This window comes from Hipposideros armiger, unplaced genomic scaffold, assembly GCF_001890085.2.
Source record: "Hipposideros armiger isolate ML-2016 unplaced genomic scaffold, ASM189008v1 scaffold_282, whole genome shotgun sequence".
Lineage (NCBI taxonomy): Eukaryota > Metazoa > Chordata > Mammalia > Chiroptera > Hipposideridae > Hipposideros > Hipposideros armiger.
The window spans coordinates 1,825,975-1,839,387 of NW_017731632.1; the positions used below are offsets into that span (position 1 = coordinate 1,825,975).

A 13,413-nucleotide genomic window follows, 5' to 3' on the forward strand; every position below is an offset into this window, starting at 1 on the left:
CTCACGCCAATGGCTTTGCTAAAATCACACACATTATCTTAGTGCCTTTTCTTAAGCGGTGCCAGAACCCCTGGGCGAAGGCAGCGCCATCCTCGCGTGCTGGCTGAGCAAGTTGAGCCTCAGTTTCCCCATCTGGAGAGCAAGACCATTGTACAGTGTAGGCCCCTCAGATGCGCCGTGCAGGTGGCAGGCGCCTGGAGGGCGACAATGTGGCCCCAGCCAGTCCCCCAGGCCCATCCAGCTGAAGCCCCAGGAGTGGGGTGGGGGAGGTGTGGGCCCTACACCGAGGACCACAGGTGCTGTGTCATTAAAGAGGGGCATCCACTGGGCCAGGTGTGCAGGCCTCCAGCCAGCCAGGGAGGTGTGTGCAGGTGTGTAGGGCAGTGCTTCTGTTCCAGGGCATTGCCGATGAGCCTGGGGACACCCGGGTCCCAGCCCAGAGCCTCAGGGCCAGCAACAGGACTCTGAGAGCCTTTTTTCTCCTGGTTCTAAAGCCCAAGAAGCAAGCCCACAGGCAGGTACATATGCACGCACACACAACTGTAGACACGGGCCACACACATGTACACACACCTGTACAGACACAGGCAGAAACAAGAGTTTGGAGGAAAAGGATGCACATTTTCTTGTTTAACAAAATAAATTAAATATACGAAGCTTCAGCTCAAACTCTATATAAAATCACAGAGGTCTGGGGCTACCTCGGGCAGTGGGGTGACCGGTGCCTAGCCCCAGGAGAGGCCAGGTCTCTGTGGCCCAGCCCTCCTTTCATTATTAATATTATCTTAATTTCTTAAATATAAATAGCAAGGCCCCTTCCCTCTGGCAGTGGGGGGCTGGGTGCCACAGAAGTCACCCCCAGCTGGGCTCCAGCCTGTCAGGACAAGGCCTGGGACTGCTATGTCCGACCCCCGGCCCAGGGTACTGGTGGACTCCTGGACACCCAGGACAGGTGGTGGCAAAAATAGCCACCCACCTGCCGAGGCCTGGGCAAGGGGACAGGCGGCAGGCTAGGGCAGGGGTGGGGGTTTGGGCTTGCTCATCCAGGGTGCCTCTCAGATCTGCTGCCAGGCCAGGGGTGGTGACAGCGGCCCCCATGAAACCCCCCTCACATGCCAAGGGCTCCATCTGCCCACTGCTGCACGTGCACCGTGAAGGTAGACGCAGGCCTTCCCAAAGGTGCCTCAGCCTGAGTGTGGGTGTGGCTGTGTGTGCGCTTGTCTCACACAGGCGCCCGTCCCTGTGGCCTGTGGCCCGCCCCCATGGGACAGCACCTAGCACTGGTAGTGGATGTGCTGGTGCTGGTGGACCTTGCCTTCCACGTGCGTGTGTGTGTGCGTGTGCACGTCTGTGTAGAGTTTGGGGTACAACTTGGGGCCAGCAGCAGAGCCCGGGCCCAGCAGGTGCTGGGGGGCCGCCGGGGCCCCAAGCTCCTCACACAGCCCCATGCCAGTGGCAGTCCCGAGGCCGGGGAGCACGGGCAGGTCCTTGTCCCCAGCACGGTCTCGGGCAGCTGCAGGTGTGCGGTGTGCGGGCACAGCAGGGGCAGGCGAGGGGGCACACGGCTTCTTCTTGGCCTGACAGAGCCAGAGGAGCACAGTGCCCAGGATGAAGACGGCGCCCGCCGGGATGCCAATGACCACGGGCCACGGCAGGCCCGTGCTGGACGATGAGGGGGCCATGGGTGGCCCCGGCGGCTTTGGATCTGCAGGAGAGGAGGAGGAAGAGGGAGTGAAGGAAACTGTGGCCGGCGCCCCAGGGGTGGGGGCAGGGGCGCCCACACACCTGGCAGCACGGTGAGGAAGGCGCTGCGGAAGCTGTAGCCCATGGTGTTGGCGCCCAGGCAGATGTACATGCCCGCGTCGTCCTGGCGGGCACGGGTGATGAGCAGCTTGTTGAGGTAGGAGCCGTCGGGCCGAGACCACACGTCGCCTGTAGGCAGCACCACGAACTTCTGGCCGCCCACGTCGATGGTGGAGTTGTAGCGGCCTTCGGCCCCGTACTCCACGCGCTTCAGCCACTGGATCACCGGCTTCACGTCGCTGCGCACCTTGCACTGGAAGGACGTCGTGCCCCCGAAGTCCACCGTGGTGTTCACGGGGTGTGTGCCCGTGAGCACAGGCTTGGAGCGCGTCCGCTCTGCGGGGACACAACGTGTGGGTGTGGCCCCGGGTCCAGCCAGCCCCCAGCCCCGGCCCGGCCGGCACTCACGGATCACGTCCACCTTGTAGGTGGCGTTGATGGCGCCCGCGCGGTTGGACACGCGACACGTGTACTTGCCGCTGTCCTCTGGGCGCAAGTTCTTCAGGCTCAGCGTCCACTTTTTCTTCCTGTGCTCGCTGGCCTCTGGGCGTGTCAAGGCCTGGTCATCCTTCATCCACATGATGTCAGGTCGCGGGTGCCCACTGGCCACGCACTTGAGACGCACAGAACTGCCCACGGGCCGTGCGATCACCCGGCGCCTCATCTTGGAGGGCTGTGTGAAGCGGGGCCGTGCTGCAGGGTGGGCAGCAGAGGTCAGCGGGGGCCTCAGAGGGCCAGCCCCCCCTGCGCCCGAGGAGGACGGTGACGTGTGCCCCGTGCTCACCCCACTGCTTGCTGGCTGGGTCCTCCTGGCCCCCGGAGGAGCCTTCGTGCCCCAGGCTCTCCCTGGCTGGGCTGGTGTCCTCTGCAGAGGGGAGGGCAGTGAGACAGGCCCCAGCAGCCCCCCACCCAACCCCGGCTGGTTCCCAGGCCCCAGCTGGGAAAGCGCCAGAAACGCAGGCTGAGGCCATGGGCACACACCCACGTCTCAGTCCCAGAGACAGCTGGGCAGAGCGCCCGCCCAGCCCACTCCCTGGGTGCAGGTGACCCCGACAGGCGCGGGTGGGACCTGAGATCTGGCCCCCCACCCCGGCTCCGGGGGGTCTGCAGGGTCTGGGGGAGGAGGGGCAGGCCCAGCCGGCAGCTGCAGTAACCCTAGCCCACATCAAGGGGCCGAGGGCTGGGTGAGCTGACATGGCTCGCATACCGCCCGTCACCCTCCCCTCTGGAAGGACGTGGGGGGGGCACCCGCAGTGTTCCCATTCCACAAACCAGAGAAGGCCCCACGGGGGTGGGGCATGCTGAGGAATGCCCCCCGGGACAGCCGCGCCTCCACCAAGCCCAGGACCAAGGCCAGGCTGTGGCAGGCTCCCACCCAGGACCCAGTGAGGAGGAAGCGGGGTTCAGGCTCCTCCTCTGAGATGGACCCGCCCCCAGAGGACCCCTTCCCCAGGGACCTACACCTTGAGCCTGTGGGGGAGGCCGGGTGCCAGCCTGCTACCAGTGAGTGGAGGGTGTGTCACTGGGGACACCGCCCAGTCCCCAAGCCTGGGCCCCAGAGGCAGAAGAGAACACAAGGCCTTGGCTTCCAGGCGGCCCCTCTGAACTCGGAAACCTGAGCCTCAAAGTCACTGCCGACGCCAGGGCCCGTCAGCCCGCCCGGCCCGCCCTTCAGTGGGACCACTGTCCTGGGCTCCATACCCACTCCTGCTGCCCCCCAGCTTCCCCGGCTCCAGTCAGCAGCACCTTTAGGCGGAAGCGCCCCTGAGGAGAAGGTGCCCAGGCTGGGGGTGGTGACAGGTCAGGCCCCTGTCCTGGGCTCAGAGGAGGTGGCTGGCCACCCTGGTGACAATGGGCTGAGCTCAGGCAGGGTGGGGGCCACACGGGGAAAGTTCACCCCGGGGTCAGGCTGACTCAGGGCACCGGCGCTGGCCCGGCAATCACTGACCCATCACGATGAGCGTGTAGTTGACGCTGAGACTGCCAAAGCCATTGGTGGCCTTGCACACATAGGCTCCTGCGTCCTCCGGCTCTACCTCCTTCACTCGCAGCCCCTGGGGCAGCACGCGGAACCGGCTCCAGCCACCGTGGATCGTGCGGCCGTCCTTGGTCCACATGGTCAGTGGCGGTGGGTCCCCCTCCACTGGGCACTGCAGCCTCACGGTGCGGCCCAGCCGAGCCACCTGCCGCGGGACCACCTTGTCTGCCATCCTCGGAGGGCCTGCAGGCGGGTCAGAGGGCTCGGTCAGGAAGGGTCTGGCAGGGGGTCAGCAGCCGAGCAGCATGGGCGCCGACTGAAGCCCAGGAGCGGGGGCTGTCCCCATGGGTCCCCACCCAGGACCCTCCCCGATACTCCTGCCCTGCACACGGGGGCCTGAAGCACGGGGCCGTCCTCCCGGACAGAGCCAGGCCCCACCGTGTGCCATTGCACAGGAACTGGAGTGCCTGGGGCCCCCCACTGGCCCCGCACACGTCTGAGTGTCCCTGTGCCTGGCCCGTGTCTGTGCCTGTCTGTGTGCCTCAGCCACACCTGCCTGTGCTGCCAGCCACGCCCAACAGGTGGCCTAAGGGGGAGGGGAGGGCATGATCCCCAGGCCCTGGGGTCAGAGGTGAGTGGTGGGCATGCCGGCCCCAGGTGCAGGCTGTCTGTCCAGCAGGCAGTCCCTGCCCACTGCCCCCCACAGAGGAAGCCCACATCCTAGGCTGAGGCCATGGCGCCTGTCACCAGTGGGAAGAAACCCACTCCCACGCTGCCAGCCCGGGTCCAGCCTTGGCGCCTCTGGGATCCAGTGCAAGGACAGAGAAGGACACTGAAGGTGTCACAAAGGACTAGGGCCATCTCCTGGCCAGCCCTCAGGCCCCTCCTGTGGCTGCGGCTCTGGGCCCGGGGGGTGCTGGGCTCTCAGGCACAGTCACCCCCCATCGTGCCCCCTGAGGCTCCCATGACCCCGCCCACCAGCTGCTGGCAAGGGGCATCCACCCCACCCTGCGGCCACGCCAGGCCAGGAGGGCCAGCATCTCGCGCCCCAGCCTCGCGGAGGTGCCAGGAGGTGGCGGCTGCTCCCGGATGCTATGGCGCAGGGCCTGAGGGCAGCATATGTTTTTAATAAGCAGCGAGTGTTTCTTCCACATGCAATTACCAGCTGGTTACGTTGGGCCTTTGCAACCAGGCCCCAAGTGCTTCTGTGGGTCCGTCAAGACATTCAAGCAGCAGCTTCTCACGCGTCATCTCCCACCTCCCAGGGACCGGCACTGAGCACTGAGCCCCTCATCACTTCTGTCGGGGGCACTTGGGGGAGGGGGCGCCAGTCCCCATCTGGATGGAGGCAGCCGACAGCCCAGGGTTCAGGCATCTCAGGGCTCCCAGGTCAGGAGGGGTCCCGAGTCCAGCCTCCGATCCCAGCCCTGCTGGGGGGCTGGGGTGTGGGGGACAGGTCCTCCCAGCCCCACTGCTTGCTCACCCACGCCTGCCTGGCACACCCCGCTCCGCCAAGCCCACCCTGCCAAGACGTAGGCCCACTCCCCAGCCTTTTGGGGACCCACAGCCTGCCCCTACTCAGGCCCCTCCCGCCCACCATGGGCTCCTAGACAGTGTACCAGGGGGCCCAGGCCATGCCCAGCCAGCCCTCCTCAGCAGCCCCCCCACCCCAAGAAGAGCAGAGGTGGAAGGGGTCTGAGACCCAGCTCTCCCTAATTACTCAACTGTCTGCAGTCCCCCCCAAGCTTGCAGTGGAAGGGGCTGCAGGGTCCCCTGAGGCCCCCCAGCCCAACCAGGGTCCCAGCCTCGTTCTCAGGCAGACCCTGTCCGCCACCTGTCACTGCCTGAAACTCCACCATTCACAGGGGCCTCCCGGGCTGCAGGACAAAGAGGGCGCCACCCCCTCCCCGCTGGCCAGTGCCCTGGGCCTCCTGGGCTGACACCTGGACGCAGACACACGCGTGTTCGCACACAGACACAGGCAGCTGCTCAGGAAGCACAGGGAAGGCAGAGCCCGGCCTAAGGCGCAGCTCCCTGGGACTTGCTGGTCCCAACACCATCCTGGGGGCACGACTGGGGCTGGTCCAACACCCCCACCCCCCACAGCAGCCTGCTCAGTGGCAGAGAAAGGACAGGCCAGCTGTGCTGGGGGTCCCCTCCAGCCCCCAGGCAGCAGAGCTTGAGGAGTGGGGGGCATCTACTGGGCGGCAGGAGCCACAAGCTACAGTAGTGCCGAGGTCGAGATGCCTTTGTCACTACTGATAGGAGGGACAGAGCCAAGGGCTGCCAGACAGCCGGAAGTGTGGCCCCAGGGCCGCCCTGTGAGCAGCGCTGGGGGACAGGCAGGCTGGAGCCGGCCTTATCCTAAAGCAAACAGCCCGCTCCCCTGCAGCAGCCCGCTGGCCCCATCCTGGACCTGAGGCCAGGCCCAGCACTGGGCACCCCCACGGCCGCCTCTGCAGACCCAGCAGGCTCACCAGTGGTTAGCACGGACCCCACACACACACACACACACACACACACACGCAGATTCCCAGGAGTTCTGCCTGCCAGCGTGACTGCCACCACTCTATATTCAGTCTGGGAAACACAAGTCCCCACTGTGCCCTCTGGATGGCGTGTCCCACCCACTCAGCTGTGGGAACACTGAGGCAAGGGCTGAGGCCCCCGAGCACCTGGGGAGGCGGGGGGCTGCCTAGGAGGAAAGTCTGAAGCTCCCAACAGGACCTAGGGGGCACTGGCAGCAGTGCTGTGGCACCTCCACGGTCCCTCCGCCCAATCTCAGCCCCCTCCTTGTAAGCGCCTCCTCCAGGAAGCCCCCAACCCTGCACACACCCTAAGCCACAGCCCTGGGAAGTTCCGTGCACAGCAGGCTGCAGATGGTCACGTGGAGGCTGGGTCAGTGTCTCACCCCACCGTGAGGGCTGAACATGGAGGCGGGGGGCAGGGAGGGAGTCGCGAGCCCCCATTCCTCCCTCCTCCTCCCCCAGCCGCGAAGACAAGGCCAGAAACTGGGGTGCCAGGAGGAGCCAGAGTGCAGCAATCTGGAGGTGTCACACCCAGCCTACACCGCCAGGCTTCCCAGCTGCCACCCAAATCTCAGGTGTCACAGACTGTCACACTGTCCCCAAACCCATACGCTGTCCCCAGACACTGTCCCCAGATGCTGTCGCCCCGGCTCACAAGCTGTTCCTTAGATCTACACACAGTCCCCCGGACACACTCTGCCCTTGAGATGCTGCCCCAGACCCACACTGTCCCCTCGACATGGCCCCTAGTCCCATGCTCTGCCCCCAGAGAGCCCCCCCACACACACACTCCAACAGTAGATGCAGACCCCCCCACTCCGGATCACAACCTGCCTGAGCGCCTGAGCCCCCCAGGCCTGCTCCCTTACCCCACCTGGCCAGGAGCAGTCTCCCCAGGTTTAGTAAAACAAGGTCCCTCTGTAAGCCCAGCAGACACCCCTCCCGCCCCAGTGGGCCCAGGATGCTGGGACAGAGGAAGGGGTGACACATGAGGGAGAGCCACGGACAGGACCCCAGCTGCAGCTCACCCCATGCAGTCTCCACAGGCCGTAGGGGGCCGCCCCAAGCTCAGCACCGCACACCTCACTGACCCACAGCCTCTGCACTGGCTGCCCGCTTGGTGACCCACCCCCCACCCCACCCCACCCCAGGGCGCCCACACCCCTTTCAGGGTGGCCTGCCCTGGGCACTCCATCTGAGCAGCAGCCCCTGCTCTGTTCATGGTCTTTCAGGGGCCTTTCCCCACTTCCCAAGGGGCTGTATGGGCCTTGACCTGCTGACCCCAAACTCCCTACAGGAGGGGATGGACCAGGCACCACCCCCCTCCAGGCCCTGAGACCAGGGCCCAGCTGGTCAGGCCTCATTCCACACCAGCACCCCAGCTGGTGACGCCCACCCCCGGCAGCCGCACACACAGGTGGCAGTGAGGACGTGTGGGACCCATCTGGCCAGCTCAGCGAGCCCTGCGAAGCCCCAGAAATTTCCAGCCTGAAAGGATTCTCTGGCCAGGGGTGGGTAGGCGTCGGGCTGCTCATGCTGGGACGGCCTGTGGGTGCTGTCCAGGAGCCACTGACCTCCTGGGCCCCACCCCCTCCTGGAGGAGTTCCAGTGGTGGGGCCTGGTCAGAGGACGGTCACCCTGTACCAGCTGGGGCAGGTGAGCACTCTCTGGGGGTGGGGGGTAGGGGGAAACCCGTGTCCTTTCCCCACGGCTAAAGGACATCCCGTGCAGGGGCTGAGCTGGGAAGGCTCACACATGGTGGCCCCCAGGACTAGCATCCTCGCCAAGAAGGCAAGTCCTGGGGGGAAGAAAAGGGGTGCCCCCAGGAGGAGAAACAGGTGGCAATCATGACAGGGCTGGAGGGGCGGGAGCCACGCAGATATACACACACAGTACACACATACCCGTAGTCACCGGCCAGCCCAGGGCGGCCCCCGAGGGCCGGACCCACAGGATCCGTGGTGGAACTGGTAAGACCCGCAGGACAGGTGGTTGCCCCAGAAACCAGGCCATTCTGGGTGTGGCAAAGGGACAGCCTGACCCACCAAGCAAGCAAGCTGGCTGGGGAGTCCAGTCCCTACCCCCCAACCCCCCGATCCTCACTGCCCAGCCGAGCAGCAGGTAAATGGGCAGGCTGGGGGCCTCCAGGTCTGCTCCCTTCCCTGGAAGGCCTCAGGTGGACCTTCAGCAGACCCCTGGCCACAGGGTGGCTCAGAGTGTCACCCTGACGGTACCACTGTCCTCGGAGTAACCCCATGTAAACTGCCAACAGCTGGCAATGACCAGGGCAGCACCTAGACCCACCGCCACGGCACCCACCCAGAGGGCTCAGCGAAACACCTGGCAGCCCCTGCCCCATGTCCAGCTCTCACAGGTCCACCTGACTCCAAGCTAACCCCTCCCCCCACCCTGCAATTCACAAACGCCACTCACCTAGAACTCGGTCCCCTCACAGCCTCCAGCCCTGCCCCACCCCAGCTGTCAAGGAGCCCAGAAGCCCCTTGTCCACTGGGGCCTCCCTAAATGCCAGAGCTGGACCCAGACCACCCAAGCGGCCCCACCCCCAATGGGCCCTGACCCGGGTACCCCTGTCACTTTGTAAGTGTAACAAGGACATTTCCTGAGCCTGGAGCCCCTGGACCAGAAATCGAGCATTTAGGCAGAACCAATGTTCCGTCTGCTGTGAGGGCTCGTGCACTAGACAGCCGAGCCCACCAGGGGCCTGCGCATGCCGGGAGCCCCCGGGGCAGGGAGCCCCTTACACCCACCCACAGCATGGCCTCTCAGGGACAGGCCTGAGGCTGCGCCACCCAGTCCTCAAGGGCCACACTTGAGGGTACTCCAGGGTGAGCCCCACTGTCCCCTCCCAGGACAGGGCAGGTAGCTACAGGGGCACCCAAAGCCACTGGCCCATGGCCCCGAACACGGAGCGCGCCCCCTGCAGGCCCCTGCTCTGCAGGGCTCAGCACTGTGGGAGCCAGAGGGGGTCACCGCCCTGTGGGTCTGAGGCCAGGGCCAGGGCGGGGCTCAGCTCCCTGCAGCTCCATTCTTCACTCCTCAGCCACTCAACAGCACACAGCTTGTGTAAATCTCTCAGAAATAAACTCACCAGGCAGGAAGAAAGGCAACTGTTTCCTGCCAAGATGGGAGAACCGGGGTCTCAGCAGCCCTGAGGCTGCAGCACCCCCCACCCAGCTGCCTCCGGCTTTGGGGACAGCTCCTGGAAGCCCCCACCCCATGCTGTTTCGCCCCAGGGGGGCTGTCTGTGTAAGGGGTGTGCAGGCCCAGGTGTCCAGCCTTCAGGCCCTGCCCTCAGCCACCCAGTGTGGGCATGGGGCAAAGGCTCCAGGACTCGTCACTGGGGGCAGGGAGCCCCCCAGTATTACCCCCCCAAAACTGCCTCCCGGCACTCCCCAACCAATCAGCCTCTAGGCCCAGCCCTGGCCTGTCCCGACTCACGGCCCCCAGTCAAGCTGAACCAAGTCACTCGTGTCTCCTGGATATCTGCCCTGGCCAGGGTGAGCTGCCCCTCTGCCCACACAGACCCCCACCTGGAGGCCTTCCCTGTCCTCACCTGACCAGCAGCCGCCCCTCCTTCTAGCCTGGCCCCGTGATGCCCACGCCTCAGGGCACGCCCCTGCTCCACCTCCACCAGCGGTGTAGGACTGTGGGCCTTGGGCTGCAGTCCCATCCTGTAGCCCAGAACAGAGCCCAGAGAGCAGCTGGGCTGGGCCCCCCAAGGCTTGACCAGGAGCACCCAGTGACCAGCACTAGGAAGAGCGGAAGCTGGGCAGGGTGGGTGGCAGCAGGGGACAGGGTGTCCATGGGGTTTGGGGACAGCGGCCTGGGGGCCCCTACTCCTCCACATTTAGACCTGCCCAGCGAGACATCACCGGGATGCACCAGGCTGCAGTCACCAGGCAAAGCACAGAATGGGCCACGGGCGGCCACTGCGGACGGCTGCAGGGCGGGTGGGTAGCCGGCAGCAAGCACTCCAGCCCAGCAGCCAGTCAGCGGTGCCTGAGCTCCGGTCAGGGAGCCAGAGGCTGGGGCCACTGCCGGGGAGGGGGGCGGGTGGGGAGCACCATTTGCCTGGTGGGGCTGAGGCAGGCGGAGCCCAGAGGCCCATTGATTCCCGCACAATGGAGAGGGAGCCTGCCGGCATTTCCAGGCCCTGCCAAAGGCCACTTTGTTCACAGTTCCCTCCTCCCCCAAGAGGGGGCAGTGATTTATTCTCCCTCGGCCAGAGAGGCAAATGAGGGGGCTAGCCCGCACCCGCACCTCACACCGCCCAGGCTTGGCTCCCACACATCCACCTCAGCCCCACCTCAGCCTCACCGCTGCCCAGTGGGGCCTGGGGAGAAGGGAGGAGGCCCCCTGCAGCCGGGCCAGAGGCCGAGGTGAGCCAGTGCCTACACACGCCGCCACAGCCATCCTGACGGCCACACATCTTCCCACTGATTCAAACACCGGCAGACCCTTCCCCACACAGCCCTGACAGCGTGTCGGCCCCAAGACGGCCCTCCCACAAGGCTGGGGCACCCGCATGCCGGCCAGCTGCCAGGACCTGGCCTCCTGGGATCAGTGTTCGGTTCACCCAGGGCATGCTGGCTGGGTCCAGAGGACAGGGGAGTGACCTCAAGGGCTGGCTGCTCACAGACCGTTCCACTGCGCCATCCTTGGAAAAGTTCAAACGTGGCACTTCTCAGAAAACCCCTGAAACAACTCCTTCCAAAGTTATTTGTGAAAAGTATTTCGTTTTGAACCTCTCAAGCTCCCACTGTGAGAAATAAAGTGGAAATGGAGAAAGCCATCCCATCTTTTGTCAAATTTGAAAAAAACAGTTTAAGACAAACCCACCAAGATTGTGAAACTGGGAAAAGGGGAACTTTAAAAATGTGATCCAAGTGGAGAGATGCACCAATTCCAGAAACTGTGACACCACAGGAAACAACTGTCAGAAGAAACCCCAGCTCCCTCTGCACTGGTCTGCCGGCCTAAGGGAGGTCCACACTGGGCCTGCTCTCCCCGGGAAGTGGGACGCGCCCGCAACAACTTCACCCCTCAAGTCCAGGCCTGGGGAGAAGCCAGCACAATGCAGGAAGAGTGCCCCCGCCCCCACCCCAAACCACAGAGGCCCTGCCCTTGGACGGCGGCTCCAGCTCCCACGGCCGCCAGGCCCTCGCTGCACACAGCCAAGCCGGGTGGGGGCTGGATACCAGGCGCAGCCCCAAGGCCGCAGCCGAGGGGCACAGAGCAGGGCGTGGCCCCTCAGCCAACTCAGGCCCTGCTGCCCGCTGCCACCCCCAATCCACCTCAGGCTCCAATCAATGACCAAGCCAGGACAGCAGCCTCCAGAGCTTCCCGGCCGGCCAAGTGGCCAAGGGACAGGCAGGTGCGGGGATGGGGGCGTCCAAGCGGATAAAAGAATCAGAGTCTGAGTGGCTGGTCACAGGGGAACCTTGCTGGGCGTGACCTGAGTGCCAGCAGTGCCCAGGACGCTGCCCAGCTCAGCCATGGCTGGGCAGCCCCCACCCTCAAGCGAGCCGGCCAGTGCCCGGCCGGGCGGGCGGAGGGAGGGTACCGTGGCATGAGTCCCACCTGGGCTGCCGCCCGCCACCCAACACCCGAACGTGGCCATATAAGGCCGGGTTGGGCTCAGTGCGCCCGCCGGCGGCGGGGGAGGGGCGCGAAGCCTCAGAGGACTGGTGGACAGGGCAAGGACAATCCTGAGTGGTCAACACACCCAAAGGGCCGGCCCGGCCACAGGTCCCGCCTAGCTGAGGAGAGGCCAGCACAGACCATGGCGGGCAGGAGTCCACAGGCACCCGTCACCCATCTGCTGAGGATGCCCCCTGCTGGCTGGGGCTGGGGGCAGGGGCAGGGGCCCCTCAGGAGGCATCCCAGGCCTAGCCACTTGGACATTAGGTGTGTGAGCAGCCACCCAGGCCCTGGTGTGGTGCAGACTGAGAGGCACAGCACGCGGCCTGAACTAGGTGGTCTGTGGGGTCTGCCTTGAAACAGGCCCCAACCCCACACAGTGCAACAGCACCATGAGCTGGGGACTCAGCACCCACCCACCCCCAAGTTTCTACTCTATACCTTCCTGAGGACGGGCAGGCCCAGGGCACAGGGCTGGGTCATGAGTCCCAGACACCAAGAATATCCCCATGGTCTCCACATTCCACCCTGGCCACTATGGGGGGCTCTGCAGGTTCCCAGGGGCCTAATTTGGTCCACTGTGGCCAAACAGCCTATGCCCCAAGAATCCAGGGTGACCAGCTGCCCTCAACTGCAGTTACTCAGGTGGATGTGTGTGTCCTGAGGGGGACTGGGGTCAGGGCCCACCCTGCCAGCAAGTATGGGGCCCCACCAGCAAGCTGGGGGTACCCTGAGGTTTAGGGGGTGACCTGTGGGTGAGCTGGGGGATCCTGTGGGTAATGGGGGCCCTGTGGGTGAGCTGGGGGATCCTGTGGGTAAACTGGGGATTTGCTGAGGGCACCCCGTGGGTGAGGGGGACCCGTAGGTGAGCTAGGGGACCCCGTGTGTTACCTGAGGTGCCTGGCGGGTGAGGGGCCATGAGCACAGGGCCCGCAGGGGCGGGGCGCAGGCACGCGCCAGGCGGGCACTGGGGCAGGGTTGAGGGCCGGAGGGAAAGGGGCGGCGCTCGCGGCGGCCGGGGCGCCGGGCTGGGCGCCAGGACTCACCTCGGGCGCTGGCTGCCGGCGGGAGGGCCCCCAGCAGCAGCGGCGGCAACAGCAGCAGCAACACGGGGCTCGGCGTCATCTCGGCCTGTCGGGACCTGGGAGTATGAGGGCGGCCGGTCACTGGCTCGCGGGGCGGGGGTCGCCACGCTCCGGCCTAGAGCCCCGGGCCGCGGGGGTCAGGGTGCCGGCCCGCGCTCCGGGCGGAGGAAGCGGCGGCGGGAGACGTGGGTATCAAAGCAGACAAAGGGTTTACACTAATTACCGCCTCCCCGCCGCCCCTCTCCAAGCACCGTCTGGATTCCTGGCGCTTGTAACTCGGGCCTGCCCGCGGGACACACAACACCGGCGGCCCCGCAGATAATCGCCTGCGCCATTAGCGGACAAATTTGCACTGGGG

General features: G+C 65.5%; 1 protein-coding gene across 3 annotated transcripts; it reads right to left on the reverse strand.

The window, feature by feature from the left end:
* Positions 1–658: 658 nt before the first annotated feature.
* On the reverse strand, positions 659–13,368 carry FGFRL1 (fibroblast growth factor receptor like 1). Of its 3 annotated transcripts, XM_019658049.1 has the most exons (7): positions 13,279–13,368; positions 13,017–13,111; positions 3,752–4,024; positions 2,588–2,668; positions 2,212–2,496; positions 1,786–2,139; positions 659–1,705 (listed from the first exon to the last, which is right to left on the reverse strand). In XM_019658049.1, exons 2-7 carry the CDS (start codon positions 13,093–13,095, stop codon positions 1,275–1,277), a joined length of 1,503 nt encoding a protein of 500 aa, XP_019513594.1. In that variant the 5' UTR covers positions 13,096–13,111; positions 13,279–13,368; the 3' UTR covers positions 659–1,274. The 3 variants fall into 3 exon arrangements, with proteins under 3 accessions (XP_019513594.1, XP_019513595.1, XP_019513596.1); XM_019658050.1 differs by lacking the exons at positions 13,017–13,111; positions 13,279–13,368 and adding an exon at positions 11,625–11,672; XM_019658051.1 differs by lacking the exons at positions 13,017–13,111; positions 13,279–13,368 and adding an exon at positions 4,944–5,248.
* Positions 13,369–13,413: the final 45 nt, after the last annotated feature.

What these genes read in the sequence shown, in the direction of transcription:
- FGFRL1 (XM_019658049.1), bottom strand. Translation starts at nt 13,095, where the DNA reads ATGACGCCGAGCCCCGTGTTGCTGCTGCTGTTGCCGCCGCTGCTGCTG. An exon ending in CCCAGCCAGCAAGCAGTGGG is followed by an intron (nt 2,497 to 2,587) that starts GTGAGCACGGGG and finishes CCCACCCTGCAG; the next exon opens with CACGGCCCCGCTTCACACAG. An exon ending in CTACAAGGTGGACGTGATCC is followed by an intron (nt 2,140 to 2,211) that starts GTGAGTGCCGGC and finishes GTGTCCCCGCAG; the next exon opens with AGCGGACGCGCTCCAAGCCT.